General features: G+C 50.1%; 6 protein-coding genes across 6 annotated transcripts; 4 read left to right on the forward strand and 2 right to left on the reverse strand.

Moving 5' to 3' along the window:
- Positions 1 to 49: 49 nt before the first annotated feature.
- F9C07_2225313 (UDP-glucose/GDP-mannose dehydrogenase) lies at positions 50 to 1,676 on the reverse strand (the record flags this gene model as incomplete). The annotated part of the gene is made up of 3 exons (XM_041284584.1): positions 50 to 1,135; positions 1,193 to 1,587; positions 1,637 to 1,676. 3 exons carry the CDS (start codon positions 1,674 to 1,676, stop codon positions 50 to 52), a joined length of 1,521 nt encoding a protein of 506 aa, XP_041142347.1.
- A 566-nt stretch (positions 1,677 to 2,242) lies between these two features.
- Positions 2,243 to 3,414, forward strand: F9C07_9920 (putative UDP-glucuronate 5-epimerase; the record flags this gene model as incomplete). Its single annotated transcript, XM_041284578.2, has 4 exons — positions 2,243 to 2,326; positions 2,372 to 2,511; positions 2,566 to 2,756; positions 2,810 to 3,414. 4 exons carry the CDS (start codon positions 2,243 to 2,245, stop codon positions 3,412 to 3,414), a joined length of 1,020 nt encoding a protein of 339 aa, XP_041142348.2.
- A 447-nt stretch (positions 3,415 to 3,861) lies between these two features.
- Positions 3,862 to 5,034, forward strand: F9C07_2277094 (putative ubiquinone biosynthesis methyltransferase Coq5). The gene is made up of 2 exons (XM_071510226.1): positions 3,862 to 4,106; positions 4,174 to 5,034. Exons 1-2 carry the CDS (start codon positions 3,917 to 3,919, stop codon positions 4,932 to 4,934), a joined length of 951 nt encoding a protein of 316 aa, XP_071363629.1. The 5' UTR covers positions 3,862 to 3,916; the 3' UTR covers positions 4,935 to 5,034.
- On the forward strand, positions 5,035 to 7,165 carry F9C07_2277095 (sugar isomerase). Its single transcript, XM_071510227.1, has 2 exons — positions 5,035 to 5,878; positions 5,938 to 7,165. Exons 1-2 carry the CDS (start codon positions 5,417 to 5,419, stop codon positions 6,817 to 6,819), a joined length of 1,344 nt encoding a protein of 447 aa, XP_071363630.1. The 5' UTR covers positions 5,035 to 5,416; the 3' UTR covers positions 6,820 to 7,165.
- F9C07_2277096 (nicotinamide mononucleotide adenylyltransferase) lies at positions 7,166 to 8,958 on the reverse strand. The gene is made up of 3 exons (XM_041289369.2): positions 8,495 to 8,958; positions 8,107 to 8,380; positions 7,166 to 8,048 (listed from the first exon to the last, which is right to left on the reverse strand). The coding sequence occupies exons 1-3, from the start codon at positions 8,800 to 8,802 to the stop codon at positions 7,767 to 7,769; spliced, it is 864 nt and encodes a 287-aa protein (XP_041142349.1). The 5' UTR covers positions 8,803 to 8,958; the 3' UTR covers positions 7,166 to 7,766.
- Positions 8,959 to 11,179: 2,221 nt separating this feature from the next.
- On the forward strand, positions 11,180 to 17,919 carry F9C07_9924 (putative ubiquitin-protein ligase Ufd4). Its single transcript, XM_071511959.1, has 7 exons — positions 11,180 to 11,551; positions 11,883 to 12,158; positions 12,221 to 12,315; positions 12,405 to 13,042; positions 13,102 to 17,146; positions 17,202 to 17,351; positions 17,415 to 17,919. Exons 1-7 carry the CDS (start codon positions 11,472 to 11,474, stop codon positions 17,609 to 17,611), a joined length of 5,481 nt encoding a protein of 1,826 aa, XP_071363631.1. The 5' UTR covers positions 11,180 to 11,471; the 3' UTR covers positions 17,612 to 17,919.
- The last annotated feature ends 42 nt before the right edge of the window (positions 17,920 to 17,961 follow it).

Here is a 17,961-nt window from a genome sequence, read left to right on the forward strand (position 1 = left end):
ATATATGTCTAGATTATCAAACGCTCTGACATAGCTCTAATTCATAAATTCATAAAGAATGGGTCGCTCTTTCCAGAAATCCCCATTCTGACCCACTGCCAATACCAATATACCGAGCCCCCAGCTGTTCTAGATACTGCCTATCCAGTATATTTCTCCCATCAAAAATAAACTTGGGTGGACGCATATGATTCATAATCCATTCCCAATTCAGGTTCTTCCCTTTGTTGTCTGGTGTGCTTGGTGGGGACTGGGGCTCTTCGATGCTAGTATCCTTTGCCGTGGTCATTCGCACATCGCCTGTCGCAATCGGAGTCTGAAACTCGTCCCATTCGGTCGCAATGACTACTGCATCGGCGCCATTGCATGCTTCGTACGCTGATGTACTCACTTGGACAGATGTGGAATGGCTACCGGCCGCAGCCACGTCTGTCAGAATGCGATCCCGCGGAACCATGGGGTCATAGATGGAGACGAGGGCGCCTTCTTGGAGCAGGTTTCGCACAAGAGAAATGGCAGCAGAATTCTTTGTGTCCGATGTATTCTTCTTGAAGGCAAACCCCAAGACCGCGATGGACTTTCCCCCGACACTTCCATGCATAGACGAGACAATGCGCATAAAGAATCGCGACTTCTGGTACTCGTTCATCTCTATAACGGAAGCCCAATAATTTGCCACGGGAGTGAGACCTAGACTGCGAGCCAGGTAGATGAGACATAGGATATCTTTCTCGAAACATCCGCCTCCCCATCCGAGGGTGCTCTTCAACATGCCCTTCCCGATGCGAGGATCCATTCCGCAACTAGCACTCACGCTCTCAATATCTGCTCCGACCGCTTCACATATCGCGCTTAACGAGTTCACGCTGCTTATTCTCTGCGCTAGCATTGCGTTGGCGGCCAGCTTGGATAGTTCGGATGACCAGCGGTCCATCGTGATTATAAGCTCGGGTGATACCCACCGGGTGTATATCGCAGCCAGCTCTTCAGCTGCTTTGCGCGACGATGGCTTTTCTTGGTGGCCGATCAAAACTTTTGTCGGATAGAATAAATCTGTTATTGAGGTTCCTTCGGAGAGGAATTCAGGATTAGAGAGCACCTCAAACCGGCAACCATTCTTAGAACTAGATTCGAGCTACGCCCATGGTATCATTAGTATTCACTGGGTGAGATAGGAGACAATAGTCCGTACCAAGTCCCGAATCTTGTCTGCTGTTCCACATGGGACGGTCGACTTCTCCACGACAATCTTGTCCGACTCTGCGGCCTGCGCTATGGTCCGGACTGCGGCCTGCGTGTTGGCCAAGTCCAATGCCATCCCTTTCCCAATGCCGTCTCCCTTAGTTGGGGTATCAATGCACAACATAATAATCTCCGCCTCTCGGATGGCCTGATCGATGTCTGTCGAGAACGTAAGATTGCACTGGGTCTCTCGCTGCCGAACGCTGGATAGAACAGCTTCGAGGCCTGGTTCATACAGTGGAGGGATCCCTGTATTCCAAGCGTCAATCCGCTCCTTGTTTTTGTCCACAACCGTTACCTGGATGTCCGGACATTGATGGGCGATAACCGTGGCCAGAGGACCCCCTAGAACGTCAGGTAGGAACTCATCATACGCATCCGGTGCATCACTCACCCACGAATCCAGCACCAATACATGTTACATTCCGAATCATGACGGCGAAGCATCTAGGTCTGACAGAGGTTTAATTCCTGGTTGAACAACCCGGAGGGAAAGAAAGACACTCGCTTCAATTTAGCATTCAGCATGTCAGCTGTGTTCCTAAGCTCTTCTGTGTTCTGTCAATCTAGGTGGGGAAACCAAGATTGAAGCTGAGCGTCAGGCCCACCCATGGTGAACTCTTTCCGGATACGGCAAAGAGCACACCATTCAAAGTTGGACTTAAGGCGACTATCGACACTTGCGGTGGGGATTTGCGTCTGAGCTTTGTCATCGTGCAGACTGTCAGCCCGCCACGGCGTACATTTCACCAAGGGACCCTAAGAATTACGACATCCGTCTTCGATCGGCATTCCTCAGCCCCACCACATCGGCAGCTGAGGTTTAGACGTCAGCCACCCTCGGCTGTTGTTGGGGGGGGGGCTGGAGGGAAGCGATGTGTTTGTTCCACCTTCCAAGGTCATCTTGACGCGTGACGAGATTAGGGCTTGTCGGGGCTGATCGGGTGGGTCAGCGCAGAGGATTAACCACTACTTAAAGTGTGCCATTCAAAGGTGACCCATGCTTGTTAGGGAGTATACTCCGTATACTATTTTACGTGATATGGCGAATCACGACGACAAGCTGAAAATCCTCATCACTGGGGTAAGGAACATCTACCAAAAGAAAGGTCTGGGCTAACACTGACAGGCTGCGGGGTTCCTCGGATCCAACCTTGCAGATTACCTCCTTGCAAAGGGCCAGGTAGTCATTGGGATGGATAGCTTCCAAACAGGTTCTCCGCAGAATCTTGAGCACCTCAGGAACCATCCCGACTTTACATTTGTCAAGTAAGATGGACACCATGGATCAAACGCTGGTTTTCTCGGGGTTGACCTTTACAGTCAAAATATACAACTGCCCTTGGAAGATGTGGGCCAGATCGATCAGATTTACAACCTAGCATGCCCAGCCAGTCCGATCCAGTATCAAAAAGACCCGATCTCAACGCTAAGGACATGCTTCCAGGGTACACAAAACGTGCTCGACTTAGCTATATCGAAAAACGCCCGCGTCTTACATACTAGCACATCAGGTAAGCGAAACGCCAATAGCCCCCTACTTCGCTTCTACCTAATACATAAGTAGAGGTATATGGCGATCCCCTCGTTCACCCCCAGCCCGAAACATACTGGGGAAATGTCAACCCCTTTGGGATGCGATCTTGCTACGATGAAGGCAAGAGAGTAGCAGAAGCACTGTGCTATGCATACCGTGAACAACAAGGCGCTGATATCCGGATCGCTCGCATTTTTAACACATATGGCCCTCGCATGAATGGCAGCGATGGTCGGGTCGTGTCGAACTTTATCGTCGCTGCATTGTCCGGTGAAGACCTGAAGATCACCGGCGATGGAACTGCAACACGGTCTTTCCAATATGTCACAGACTGTATGGAAGGACTCTATCGCCTAATGAACAGTGACTACAGTGAAGGTCCTGTGAATATCGGAAATGATGGGGAGTTTACTATCCAGCAGCTAGCAGAGAAGGTAGCTGGTCTCGTGGCCGAGATGACCAATCAGCCTAAGGTCAACATTACCTACCATCCACGCCCTGCAGATGATCCTGCTGTTCGTCGACCCCAGATCTCGCTAGCCAAAGCTGTGTTGAACTGGTGCCCAACAATCCCCTTGCAGGAAGGGCTACGAAGAACGATTGAGTGGCATGTAAGCGAGCGAGTCGTGTCCTAGCCCACCTGTTCAATTTGGATATGACTATTCGACAGTCCGGATACGGATTAGGAGCATTTAGTTGTACCAAGCCTCCTACCTCAAAAGGTTTCTGTCCTCGATAGAACAGCTTCGGCCGGTAAATAGCGGTGGGTACTGGTTTCCTGCTAATGTCACCAGTCTCAGATCTGGATCTATGATGAAGGTCACAAATGACCAATGAAACTTCTAGATAAAACAGTAGTCCGTCGAAGTTAGGTTAATAAAGAACAATACTAGCCCCACACAGAGATGTTTAAAATTTGCACGGAGTAGTAGTATGGAGTAGTCTTACAATGAGTACACTTATCTGCCCCGAACAGAGTGGTCCGTGGTGTCGGAAAAGGAGAGCGGTGAATAAATGGGCGGCAGAAAAAGCACGGTACCGGAGACTCATCTGATATCCGCTCCGCGCAATATTTCCATCTCCGTTTTTATTTTCAATTAACCTCAATCGCAGGTCTTGAATAACTAACATTCCATCATGTTGTCGCGATCGGTATGGAGGAACCTGGGCTATAATGCCCGTCGAAGAACGGCCATACCCGAGGTTCCCTACCGCTGCTTTTCCTGTTCGCAGCGAGCTCAAGTGGACTCCAACAAGGCCAACCAAGATGAACGGATGACCCATTTTGGCTTTAGCAATGTTCCTGAATCGCAGAAGGAGTCCATGGGTATGCTTCTATATGCTCTCCGCACTATTGGACACAGGACTAACCAAGCTATGCCGCCAATGTACAGTCGGAGCGGTCTTCAGCTCAGTTGCTTCTTCCTACGATGCTATGAATGATTTCATGTCACTCGGAATCCATCGCTTGTGGAAAGATCATTTTGTTCGCTCCTTGAACCCTGGATCGGCGCTACCATCTCGCAACACCGACACGACAGGAAAAGGGTGGAATATCCTGGATATCGCCGGCGGGACGGGCGATATCGCGTTTCGCATGCTGGACCACGCGACCAACATTAACTACGATCATGATACCCGTGTCACAATTGCTGATATCAATCCGGATATGCTTGCGGAGGGTAAAAAGAGGAGCATCCAGACCCCTTACTACAACACGGACCGTTTATCTTTTATGCAGGGCAATGCCCAGGACATGCCCAACATTCCCGATAACTCAGTTGACCTCTACACGGTTGTCTTCGGCATCCGCAATTTCACAGACAAGCAGGCCGCCCTACATGAAGCATTCCGAGTGCTGAAGCCTGGTGGTGTGTTCGCTTGTATGGAATTCAGCAAGGTAGAGAACAGCGTATTCAATGCGGTCTACAAGCAGTGGAGTTTCAGTGCCATCCCGATGATCGGTCAACTAGTGGCGGGAGATCGGGACAGCTACCAGTATCTGGTGGAGAGTATTGAGCAGTTCCCCAGCCAGGAAGAATTCCGGGGGATGATTCAGAAGGCCGGTTTCATGATCCCTGGCCGGGGATTCGAGAATCTCACTGGAGGGATTGCGGCTATTCACAAGGGTATTAAGCCTCTTTCCCAGGCTTGAAAGTTCCATGGCGGGTGAAGAGACGATGGGAGAAGAAAATATTTGTATAGTACTAATCTCCTAGATGACAATGTAACAGTAACAATCAACCATTTTGTACAGTACGGGATTTGCAGAAGCGTCAGCGTAGGTGGCGATGGTGTCATAACGGAAGTTATTGGAGCCGAGACTCGGAAGGCGCACTAGAGGGAGGGGATTGTTCCTCCTTTAGAATCTTAGGAGAAGCATGGAAGCGTTAGCGTGCAGAGAATCAAAGGAAGTCCGAAGTGTACTTACTACGTCGTATCTCCGATAATTAGTCAAAACTTCCTGCCGAGACCGATTCTCCTCCACTTCCCTTACGATTCACTCCCCCCGCCGTCGAAAATTTTCTAAATTCCTTCGCTTCCCCGGGATCTCGTCCGGGACCTCTTTTCCCAGGCCCCTCCTGGGAGAAGACGAATCAGTCCTCCTTAATTCCAAAGGAGAATGGTTTCTGCGCCATGGGGCACCTTCAGCAGCAATCGCCGATGATCCCGCTATCGTCCCCCGCGGACCCCTCCGTGCCCACCATGATAAAGAAAGACCGCCTCGCTCGCGACGAGCTGTCGCTTCTATCCTTGACTCCTCCAGACGTGATAAACTCTGCGTTATCAACTACAAAGGATGGCCATGCTGATGCATCGGTATCCACCGCCATTCATGTCATTTCCACAGAGCGCGCCGCCCTAGCGCACTTGGAACGTCTTTATGAAACAAATGCGTTGGCGCAAGAGAGTCTTGCCCGGGCGGTAAGCCAGATTGCTCGCAGCGTGCGGAGTGGAGGAAAATTGGTATGCTGCGGTGTAGGAAAGAGTGGAAAGATTGCCCAAAAGCTCGAGGCAACGATGAATAGCCTGGGTATCTACAGCGCATTCTTACATCCAACGGAAGCATTGCATGGAGACCTGGGCATGATTAGACCGGTGAGTGTCAAATTATGATAGTGAATTATATGGACAGGCTTATTGATACTCTTATACAGCAAGATACCCTGTTGTTGATTTCTTTCTCGGGGCGCACGCCTGAGCTCCTGCTCCTGCTCCCTCATATCCCCTCAACGGTCCCAATAATCGCCATAACTTCTCACCTCCACCCGTCCACATGCCCTTTATTGTCGTTTCAACCGTCCGACATGGGCATCCTCCTACCAGCACCCATTCACGAGGACGAGGAGTTATCCATCGGCGTATGCGCCCCAACCTCGTCTACGACGGTAGCCCTGTCACTGGGAGATGCCCTGGCTATCGCCACCGCCAGACGACTACACACATCTCCAGGAAGAGGCCCAGCAGAGATCTTCAAGAGTTTCCACCCCGGCGGAGCCATCGGCGCCGCATCGAACGTCCTCACGCCAATGAGCATGTCCACCGCCTCATTCCCCTCCACAACTTCAGACGACCTCTCCAGTCAACAGCAGTCCGTCGCCTCGCTCCCCCAGTCAGAGGACACCCAACGCATAATCGACAAGCTCGTCCCCATCGACCAAATCCCAGCAGTATCTACATCCACTGGCACCATCCGTCTCCTAGATATCTTGCTCACAGCCATCCAACACCCCACCGCCAAGTCCTGGGTCCATCTGTCTCCGTCCGAAATAATCCCACCCCGACATCTCCGCTCCCTTTCGCAAACAAACTATGTAGACATGGACACGTCCGCGCTAGCCTCTCTCGGCCTCCCGTTTTCCGTACCCCGGGATGATTGGCTCCGGCTCCCTAGCTCGACCTCCCTCGACGATGCGCGTCGGCTAGTTTCGGAATCTACCGCTGCTGCGGGGGCCGTCATAGCCGTCATGCAGGACGAGAATCCCGATGCTTGTTTGGGCTTCTTTGAAGCGGAGGATCTGTGGGATGGTTGTGACTAATTTCCTCACTCTACCTGTTTATACACTCTGGTGATTCGGCTTTGCCTCCTCCAGTACATATCTATGTATATGGTTTTGATGAGACATGGGTCTTTTGTCTGCTATTATATGATGTTTATGAATAACGCCCTGTTTTGGATTGTTTGATTTTTGAAGCTGATAGATCTAGTCGCCTTTCCCCCCTCATCACGATAGATTTCTTCTGGTCCTGTTGCTGAAAACCATGCTGGTATATATCCTGCAATTTTATACATTGCGTCATCGCTGCGCTTTCAGTCATATTTTGAAAGCTATGCTATCGCCGTGTTCTGAGCACTTTACAAGTATATATTCATGAACTCTGGGAATGTAGTATAGTCCATTTATTCTTAAGAACTAGATCTACCATGATCTATCAAGGATTTATCAGTACAGGAGTCGTGTCAGGGGTATAAATAGAAAACCAAAAAAAGAAACAAAGTAAAGGTAAAGAGCAGCCAACGAAGACATAAACTCTATGGTATGTTCAGCGCATTATTCGTGACACTTGCCCAAGAACAAAATCTGGATACAGCCAAAATAAGGGGAATTTTTCGGACCAAGACCGCAGCTGTAGGAAGTGGGGAGAGTGACTCGCCAGGCACGGACACCAGACACTGCAGACATGTCCGTCGTGGCCCCACAGCTAAAGAATGTCTAGCTACAAGCGCCCCCAGGTATCCAACAACTGCGGTGCAAGGGAGAAGAGGGGAGGTGGACAGTAGCACCTCTAGGTAATGAATGTGGCCGGCACGGGTACGGGTCGCATGTGGCTGCTATTGTACCCCCCAAAATAAGGAACAAGGGATTTCCTCATAGCGCGCTAAGCTCTCAGCAACTGGGCTCTTCCCACCGCGTATAGCAGAATGAGGCTGATCCGTACTCATGTGTAGTTAACGGGACTAACAAGATTGCAAGGTCTGAGGGTATCAACCTGACTTGCTAGGCTCCTGTTTCCCCTTCCCTTTGTCGGATGTGGAATTGGCTGTCGTGCTATCGTCCCCATACAGGCGGTGCTGTTCGATATAGCGGATGACCGGCACCGGGATTAGGTAACGGACGCTCATCTCACGTCTGAGGAAAAGACGAATTTTGGTGCTGCTGACATCGTTCTGAATCAGCTGTTGAATCACATGGATATTGTCCTTCCACGGCTGCAAGGCAGCAAGCGCTTCATCGATGTCTGTTCCGCTGCGTTCAACAATGAAAGACTAGAGGGCAACATTAGCGGGGTCCATGACTCATCCAATGTAGGCATATTGTACGTACACCGTATTTGCCAAGGATGTGGTCCAAATCTTTTTCACTCCATACTCCTGGAGTCGACATGGTATGGATCAGATCAGCTCCGGCCAGCAGAGCGATGCGTACGTGCTTCCGTGTGCCGTCTGCGGCTTCAATTCCCTCTCGGACAGTGTTGATCTCGTGGTCGAAATGATCAAGCACGACGGCAGTTGGTTGGTATGCCTTCTGCATTGGCTCCCATGTATCAACCATTAACCAGTCGGAGGTTTGTTCCACTGCAAGTTGGCACATAGCGACTCTAAACCCGACCAGTTTGGGTCAGCTTAGTGTTTCTTAGGGTATAGATAAACCGGTGAACCAGAAAACAAAGTAGGATACGCTTGGGAACTGATAGTGGGGAGAATGTTCTTACCGGTGCTCTGCAGCGGCCAAACCAGCCTTGCGATAGGCATCCGACACCGGCGAGAGATATCCGCCGATGAGTTCGAAGTTCGAGCTGAACTTGACGTAATCGGCTGCCATTTCGAACATCCGCAGATGCAAGTAAGTGATGGGCGAGAAAGAACCACAAGCGACCAGTAGCAAAGGAGTCTTTTCCGGATCATCCATCTTGCGCTTCAGGCGGAGTTCCGGAAACTGATAGTCCTCCATGGGTGCCGGGGGAATATGGGCGGGGGGCTGATGGACATCCTCCCCATGCCCACCGGTGATGTCAGTCATACTTGCGGATTGAGATAGTGATCTCAGAACGATATAACCAGGGCTCGAATGGATGTTTGTATGTAGCGCGATATGGGACGGGGTGGATAAGGAGTACCAAAGATTCAAAAGAGATGGGAAAGAAAGAAGAAGGGGACTTTTGAATGGATGATGGAAGGCGACTGAACCAAAAGCCTTTCAGAAAATCATTTGCCGGCGGTTTAGTCAGACCCGCGCGGGGAAAGGAATTTATTACGGTATTGGTATGTATCCGGCGGGGAAGCAAAAGAATTGAGGAACATCTACTTGAGGGGGAAAATCAGTACCTCGGCGACTGATCACATCATTTCTCCAACTCTGTTCTGTACTATTTTGGTATGAATCGGAGTTGGCTGAGTACCACCTGGGAACTTCCCGGTATGAATTTACCAATAAAGCGGCCCAGGCAGGATTAGGCAACTGTATGCACTCTGTCACAGAAAGTACTCCGTAATAATACGGAGGAATAACTGGGGACTTCCGATTCTCTCACCGGGGACCGGTCTAGATTATACTACTAATACTACTAGAAGTTGTTTCCGATTCCCTTTCATTGCTTGAATCTCGCAATTGTTTCCAGAATGTCTCTGACCCACGTCCCAATCGAATGGGACATCTCCTTCAGTTAATTGAGCACGTGAATATATTGTACTCCGTACCCTTGGTGGATTTATCCACAATGTGCCAACCTAGCCTTGTCTATACTGAACCCTATCCATTGGATGTCACGTATTCTGATGTATCCCTCGATCGGGCATTAGTACTGGGCATTTCATGCTGTCACACTTGTTATTTGCAAAGTAACTCATACCCACTATGCTGAGAGTTATATTCAGCTTTCGAACATCGGTTCACCCAGCCACTGTCGATCAATGATGGGTCTTCTAACCGAGCGGAGTATTGCTCTGTCGCTAATTCGCTCTTCTCCCTGTAAAGTACAGCCATGTGAAACTATAAGCTGAATCCGAACGCTGCATATTTTATTTATCCTGCAGCTTCACTGAATAGGATGCTGCAACCATCATGAGGCAGAGTCGCTCATTAGAATTGGGCATATACTTCCTGTGACTGTTACCAACTGCATTCCTTACATGTTTCAGGTGACAGACAAGATGTGCGCAAGTGCTTAGCAAGTTTCAGCAAATTTGGTTGCTTACTCGGCATGGTCAATGACATACTACAGTTGGAGAACCCGCCCATCCATTCCTGATGCTTTATGAAACCATACATGCATTCTCCATCCCGGTACAGCGTGATCAACCTGCGAATACTGGCATATACTACTTCAAATGTTTTGGTCCGAGAAAGACAGCTGACCTGACAGTAGCTTGTGTCTGATGATCGAGAAACCGGATTAGTCCGAAGTGACAGTTCGGGAAGGTTACCGAAAAGTTTAGCCATTTGGACCTTCCGACGCCTGTGTGGGTGAACCAATCCTGATAAGATATTGTCAATATTTAGTTCTTGAAGGCCTGTTAATAGAATGACCAGCCTCCAGCTACATGTTGTAAACTTTATTACTCCAAATCAACCTTGGAGAGAGGGTAGTTGCTACCTCCGCGGCTGGAGGGGTTGAAATGTATATATAAACGAGGGACACAGACACGTTTGTCAAGTTTCCTCTAGATAATGCTTGTAGATGGATTCAAAGGCAAGCCAGAAACTGTGTCGACATACATCCTCCGATCTGTAGGCATAAGGTTAAGTAAATCTACGAGTTAAGAGGACTTAGCCCACGGTCCGTTCGGATAATACCACTTATGGGCGTAGCCTCTAGTCGATGATTATTGAACAATATTTGGGATTTCAAAATTTGACGGAATGGCATTGGTACGGTCTTCTAGCTGAACAAAAAGGTTCCCATAGGAACCGGGATAAGCTGTGGCACTGATTGGATGCAGATGAGGCATGTTGGTGTTGGATGTCCACCTTACGTTTGATCGAGTAGTAGTGTCGATGTCACCCAGTGATAATAATTACTAAAAAAATGATATACATGCATAACTGAATGAGTGGTACTGCTGAGTCCGAAAGGTTGCAGAATTGGAACATATTATGTTGAAAGAAAGATTTTAAAAAACATATATAGGGGTAAAATAGCAAAAATAATAGAGGAAGAGAATAAAAGAAGAACTATTTGTTGTGATACTTCTTAATGTGATATCTACTACTAGTAAGTACTAGTAGTACTTATTGGTGGCTGATGGGGCTGCACTATAGCCGCCTGACGCTCTCCGGAGTTGCTTCCTGAGGCCGGCGTCACCACTGCTTACCACTACCACGTCAACCCTCAACCCCCCAATTGATTCATTCCTCCTCTTCCATTCCACTTCCTTCTTCATCGCCACTACGACGTTCACGACCACTGCTTTTATCCCAGTTCTTGTCTGGTACTCATCACTAATTCATTCAGATACTTGCTTTCCTTTTACTGTGTATATCTTTATTCCTTCCTCGTTCTCTGTTCTAACTGTTGTCCTCCTGACTTATCTTTCCATAACTTCCACCCCCCCAAAAACGGACAACCGGAAAATACGCAGTGTCACCTTCCCGCCCACGCTCGGTCAACTACCTTCTGAGTAACGGATGGCGGGTTAAACGGTCGACAGACGAGCGAGCCCTCTTCGTCCAGCTCTGGTTAACATAAACTTATGGCCAGAACAAGGCCCAACCTTCACCGCCAGGACCCTCTTGAGGATTCATCCACTGGAGCCCCCGCCACTGCCGCCAGGTACATACTAGATCTACTTCCCTTTCCCTGCGCAGTTTGTTTCGCCTTATGACGCTTCATATCCTGCCTCTTTCGTCGTCGTGGCCCCGCACAGTCTATGACTTTGGGATCTGCTAGAAAGCCCGAGGTCGAGCTCTGCATCCCAATCCTGTCTGCTATCTTCCCCTACTACGCCGAGTCCATCGGTCATTGTGTGGAAAGACTGCTTTTCCTTACGTTACTCCAACCTTTATTTACCACCTATCTTATCCTGTCGCTCCCATACCTACCCCTCACTTAACTTTTTGTCATTGCCGTGACTCGGAAGTGCTCAGCTTCTCATGTCCTCCAGGATTACTCGCTCAGCCGCGAGACTAGCTGCAGAACCCCCTCCGCCCGCCACCTCAGGTCCCTCTCCCGCGAATCCCGCCGCTGGTTCGGCCCCAAATCGGAAGCGTAAAGTCCCCTCACGAAGCGATCGATCTGTGGAAGCCCCCGGACAGCCGAATCCTCCGTCCCCCCCACGGAGAGCTAAGAAACAGCGGCGTGCAGCTTCCCCCCAGCCGGCGGCCGCCTCTGCTGCTCCCCGCCGTGGTACCCGAAATCGTCCAGCTATGTCCCAATCCGGGTGAGTTTGAGGTGCTTCGCGGCGATCCTCGAGGTTGTTGCTGATTGACGTGTTGCCTCTAGTCCATCCTCACATCCAACGGAGGAGCCTTCGAGGAACCAGCCGTCACCCCCGACATCTAGAAGAAAATCGAGCAGAAATGGGAAGGTGTCACAAGGTAAGGTTACACGGACGATGCTCGATGCCTTTTTCACAACCCTACTCCCCCACTGGCCAAGCGACTCGGTTAACACATTACTTCGTCAGATCGCTTTTCAACTGCCCAATCCCCACCACCTCGGCGTCAACAGAAGAAGCGCTCATCGAGAAATAATCCAGATGTCATCATGAAAGAAGCGGATGAGGACGTCGAACGACGTGAACGGAGTGAGGAACGAGATTCGTCTCCACCAAGTGATAGCAACGATGGAACCAATCATTCGGGCCTTGATGATGACGATGGAGATCTATTTCACAATAGTCTGTTTGGCTCGCGCAGTCCCCTGGGGCTTCAGAGCACCCTACGTGCGCTGTCTGGGATGATGACGGGCATGTCATCCCGCTTGCGAGAAATCCTGTGCAATCTCAGAGCGAAGGATGACCCATCCATCCAATTGATTGCTTTACAGGAGCTTTCAGATCTCTTACTCGTATCTAATGAGGATAATCTTTCCGGACAGTTCTCCCCCGATCCCTACGTAAAGGAATTGGTCTCGTTAATGCAGCCGAATGAATTTGGCGAAGAAAATCCCGAAATCATGCTCCTGGCATGTCGCTGCTTGGCGAATTTGATGGAGGCTCTTCGCGGCTCCGTAGCCAACGTTGTCTACGGGGGTGCTGTGCCGATTTTGTGTCAGAAGTTGCTGGATATACAGTTCATTGATCTGGCCGAACAAGCCTTGAGCGTAAGTTCGCCGCTAGACCTGTTAACTCGGCTTCTGAGACCTATGCTAAAAACTCCCAGACTTTGGCCAAAATATCCGTAGATTTTCCTGCCTCTATTGTTCGGGAGGGGGGCTTGACTGCTTGTTTGACATATCTCGACTTCTTCCCGACTAGTACACAGCGTACGGCGGTGACTACGGCAGCAAATTGCTGCCGTAACCTCCCACACGATTCCTTTCCTGTGGTGCGGGATGTGATGCCCACACTTCTAAATGTGCTGTCTAGCAATGACCCAAAGGTGATGGAGCAAGGTTGTTTGTGTGTCTCCCGAATTGTGGAGAGTTTCAAGCATAAGCCGGAGAAACTGGAGGAGCTTATCGAACCCGCCATGTTGAAGGCGGTCCTCCGTCTGCTGCTGCCAGGTACCACCAATCTAATTGGCCCGCACATTCACACCCAGTTCCTCCGCGTTCTAGCGATAGTGTCAAAAGCCAGCCCCAGGTTGTCTGTAGAATTATTGAAGATGAACGTGGTCGATACTTTATACCAAATCTTGACTGGGGTATCGCCGCCAGGCAACCTGGAAGATACGACCGTTAAGATGGACAGTGTGCTTGTGATGCAAGCCTTGATACACCGGCCTAGGGAGCAGGTCCTTGAAACGCTTAATGTGATTTGCGAAATGTTACCTGGCGTTCCTGGTCGACATGTACCACAAACCGACGGATGGCTTAATTCCCCCCTCGACAGCGATCCGTCCCTTGGCTTAAAGTCGCCCAAGGCGAAAGAAGTAGCCGAAAAGAGACGCTCTCTATTACTAGAATGCCAAGGCGAGCTCAAGCGTTTTGCTATGATCCTGCTGCCAACGTTGACCGACGCTTACTCGAGTACTGTCAACCTAGAGGTGCGGCAAAAGGTTCTCATCGCTCAGCTTAAGATGTTGCACCATTTAGATGCCGGTCTGGTGGAGGAAGCTCTACGATCCGTGCCATATGCCTCGTTCCTGGCGGCAATTTTATCTCAGAAAGACCATCCGTCGTTGGTTTCGTCAGCGCTGCGGTGCTCTGAACTTCTCTTCCAGCGCTTGGAACATGTGTACCAGTACCAATTCCATCGCGAAGGTGTTGTCTCAGAAGTTTTCAAGTTGGCGGAGGGACCTTTGTCGGATGAGAAGCAGACCAAGCCTTCCTCTGATCCACCCGCTGCTATGGACACCTCGAGCGATTCACGCCGGGAAGCCGAAGACGCCGATGGCGCGGGAGATGACGATGCTCATCATGACGACTATGATGAGCAAGAGGATGAGCGGGACGAGAACGACGACATGTCGGAATCCGATAGCTCTTCATTATCCGGCCAAGTGATCTCTACAAGGGTAGACAACGCAATGAAGGACCTCGTTATCCGCGATGCTCGGACGTTTGTTGATCTCTACGAAGCCAGCCATGGTAGAGACATGCGAGAGAAAGCTATACAAGTCCTGACCGAATTACGAAATCTCGCCTCGAATATAGAAGCCTGCTATAGTGGAGACGCACGTGAGGACGGCCTTGCGCTTTTCGAAAAACTGGCCGCGTACTTCGACGGTGACGCACTCGAGAGTATCACTAGCTCCGAATTACTGAACTCGGGTATCATCAAGGTGTTGCTGGACGTGTTTGGTGACTTTAATCTTTCGTCTATGCGCAAGGCTCGTGCTGCCTTTCTACAGGCATTCATGGGATCTACTATCTCCGAGAAAGCCCGAAGCCAAAGCACTGCTACGACTCCATTCAGTGTCCTGATCCAGAAATTGCAGGACTTGCTCAGCCGGACTGAGCATTTCGAAGTGCTTACTGTCAGCCACAATTCTTTGGAAAACACACGGAGTAATGCTGCACATATGCTTGGAAAACAGCTTAGGCTCAAGTTGGTGGCCGATGAAGACTCCGATATACCCCGTACCTATCGAAGTATAATGGTGTCAATCCACGCCATTGCCACGTTCAAAGCCTTGGATGATTTCCTCCATCCACGAATTAGCCTGTCAGATCGTCCAAAACCATCACGCAGCCGAGAATCGTTGTTCTCACAGATTGCTAATGCCGCCCGACTTCGGGATCAGCTAACCGGCAATGGCGAGTTTCCTGGAGGTGATATCCCGCCTTTACCGCGTCAGAGCACGGATAATGACAGGTCGTCGCATCCAGAAGACTCGCAACTAAATGCTCAGGAGTCTTCCACTGAAGGTCAGGAGCGTAGTTCGAGATCCAGACGTTCTGGCCGACACCAGCAGACTTCAGAAGACCATGATGACGAGCCTTTAGAGTGCGCGGATGAGAGACACCTGAGTGAGGACGAAGAAGATGATGACGATGGTGACGATGGAGAACTGAATGCTATCATGGATGATCTAGACGATGACCTCTCTGAGGACAATGCTCCCGACCCGACGGCGGTGAACATGGAGGTAGCCTCCTCCGGTAAGGTAACTGCTCGGAAGGAGGACGGAACACGTGTGGCCACACCATCTCAATCCACCCCAGCATCTAAAGCATCATCTTCTGCCTCTAGTGTGGCTCAGAATCCCGCCGGAAACAACTCTCTTGCCACGGCTGGCCGTCCTTTCTCTTCCTATGCCGCTGCAATGGCTTCTATCCCGTCAGACTGGCACCTGGAGTTTAGCGTGGATGGCAACCCAATTACCGGTGACACAACAATATACCGTGCTGTTCATCATAACCGGCAGGATTCCGACACCAGCGGAAGGCACGTGTGGTCTGCTGTCCATACCGTCAAATTCAGGCGCGTTCCGGGGCCCCCTCCCCCAGAGCCTACTGCCCTCACATCTAGTACACCAGAGTCCGCTGCGAAGAACGCTAGCACCGAGATGCCGCCCTCGCTCAGCCAAGATACAACAACTGCGTCGATACTCCAACTACTTCGCCTTCTGCACGAGATGAATGCTACTCTTGATGATATAGTCACGGAAAGCAAGGAGCTCGTCGCACTTAAACCCGAAGCCCTTGCACAGTTCATCAATACAAAATTGACGGCGAAGCTTAACCGACAGCTGGAGGAACCCCTGATCGTAGCGAGCAGTTGCCTTCCCAGCTGGAGCGAAGATCTTGCTCGTCTCTTCCCTTTCCTGTTCCCATTTGAGACCCGCCATTTGTTCCTTCAGTCGACGGCTTTTGGTTACTCGCGGGCGATGATGAGGTGGCACAATTCGCAAAACGGCGACGATGGTCGGAACGATCACCGACGTGATGATCGACCGTTCTTAGGCCGCCTCCAGCGACAAAAGGTGCGTATCTCAAGAAGCCGTATCCTAGAGTCTGCTATGAAAGTTATGGAACTCTATGGCTCTTCGCCGAGCGTCCTGGAAGTGGAATACTTTGAAGAAGTAGGCACTGGATTAGGCCCGACTTTGGAATTTTATTCCACCGTTTCAAAGGAATTTTCAAAGAAGAAGCTCAAGATCTGGCGAGAAAATGATTGCAACGATGCCGAAGAGTTCGCTTTTGGCAAGCGAGGCTTGTTTCCCGCCCCTATGAGCGAACAGTATGCTGCCTCTGAGTCCGGGAAGAAACAGTTACATTTGTTTAAAGTTCTCGGCAAATTTGTTGCTCGCTCGATGCTCGACTCCAGGATCATCGATGTCTCTTTCAATCCGGCATTTTTCCGAATCGCTGATAGCTCTTTCTCCGTAGCCCCATCGCTGGGCACGGTAAAGGCGGTTGACCAAGACTTGGCGAATTCCTTGCTCCTGTTGAAGCGCTTCGCCAATGCGAAGGCAGAAGTCGAGAATAAGGCGCTTTCAGAGGCTCAGACGAGGCAGGCCCTACTAAATGTTGAAGTGGACGGTGTTAAGGTTGAAGATTTGAGTCTCGACTTCACCCTCCCCGGCTACCCGTCCATCGAATTGATCAAAGATGGTTCTAATGTTCCGGTAACGATCGAAAATGTCGATTTGTACGTTGAGCGGGTCGTGGATATGACTTTGAGTAGTGGTGTCCAGCGTCAGGTGGAAGCTTTCCGGGAGGGATTTTCGCAAGTTTTCCCATATTCTGCTCTCCGGACCTTTACGCCTGCGGAGCTTGTAATGTTGTTTGGAAGAGCAGAGGAGGACTGGTCTATTGAGAGTAAGTACACCTGGTCTGTCTGTATAAGTACGGCTTACTAACATGCTGGTCCCAGCACTCATGGATTCTATCAAAGCCGATCATGGCTTCAACATGGATAGTCGCAGTGTGAGGAACTTGCTCCAGACGATGAGTGAGTTGGATGCACAACAACGTCGGGACTTCCTTCAATTTGTCACTGGTAGTCCCAAGCTCCCAATTGGAGGTAGGAAGAAAGCCCGCGCATCATTCAAGCCAAGACGGATTCTGACTAGTATAACCTTTACAGGCTTCAAGAGTCTCACCCCGATTTTTACCGTTGTCTGTCGCCCCAGCGAACCGCCATACACCCCCGATGATTATCTCCCCAGCGTCATGACGTGCGTAAATTACCTGAAGTTGCCGGACTACAGCAGCTTGGATGTTCTTCGAACCCGACTGTCTGTCGCTATCCAAGAAGGACAGGGAGCATTCCACCTGTCTTAGTTCCTCTCCGTCCAGCAGCTTGCTATCAAGTTACAGATGGTTAGAGAACTTTCCTTCCGTCGCTCTTTAGCGGAAGCCATACAAAAATAGGAAAAAGAATCAAAAACAAACGGTACATTTGGTCCATTGGTACAGTATCTAGCAAAATACCCTTACATGGTGATTAAGGGAGGTTATAATGACGGCATGAGTGAATCGAATCTGTTTACATCGGCCGGCTTTCTGCATTCAAAGTCCATTATTTACTTTAGTCGCAGGGCATCGATTCCGGACTTTGGGGTGGAGTCATGGGGTTCGTCATTTTATTTTAGATAGAAAATGGAGATTTTCAGCGCAAAATTGTGGCCCAG

The sequence above is a fragment of the Aspergillus flavus genome, chromosome 2, assembly GCF_009017415.1.
Source record: "Aspergillus flavus chromosome 2, complete sequence".
NCBI lineage: Eukaryota > Fungi > Ascomycota > Eurotiomycetes > Eurotiales > Aspergillaceae > Aspergillus > Aspergillus flavus.

Excerpts from the sequence above, each read along its gene's own strand:
- F9C07_2277094 (XM_071510226.1), top strand. The coding sequence starts at position 3,917 with ATGTTGTCGCGATCGGTATGGAGGAACCTGGGCTATAATGCCCGTCGA. Across the intron at positions 4,107-4,173 it reads ATCGCAGAAGGAGTCCATGG|TCGGAGCGGTCTTCAGCTCA; the intron begins GTATGCTTCTAT and ends GCCAATGTACAG.
- F9C07_2277095 (XM_071510227.1), top strand. The coding sequence starts at position 5,417 with ATGGGGCACCTTCAGCAGCAATCGCCGATGATCCCGCTATCGTCCCCC. Across the intron at positions 5,879-5,937 it reads ACCTGGGCATGATTAGACCG|CAAGATACCCTGTTGTTGAT; the intron begins GTGAGTGTCAAA and ends ACTCTTATACAG.
- F9C07_2277096 (XM_041289369.2), bottom strand. The coding sequence starts at position 8,802 with ATGACTGACATCACCGGTGGGCATGGGGAGGATGTCCATCAGCCCCCC. Across the intron at positions 8,381-8,494 it reads TTGGCCGCTGCAGAGCACCG|AGTCGCTATGTGCCAACTTG; the intron begins GTAAGAACATTC and ends GGTCGGGTTTAG. Across the intron at positions 8,049-8,106 it reads ACATCCTTGGCAAATACGGT|TCTTTCATTGTTGAACGCAG; the intron begins GTACGTACAATA and ends GTTGCCCTCTAG.
- F9C07_9924 (XM_071511959.1), top strand. The coding sequence starts at position 11,472 with ATGGCCAGAACAAGGCCCAACCTTCACCGCCAGGACCCTCTTGAGGAT. Across the intron at positions 12,316-12,404 it reads AAATGGGAAGGTGTCACAAG|ATCGCTTTTCAACTGCCCAA; the intron begins GTAAGGTTACAC and ends TTACTTCGTCAG. Across the intron at positions 17,352-17,414 it reads TCCCAAGCTCCCAATTGGAG|GCTTCAAGAGTCTCACCCCG; the intron begins GTAGGAAGAAAG and ends TAACCTTTACAG.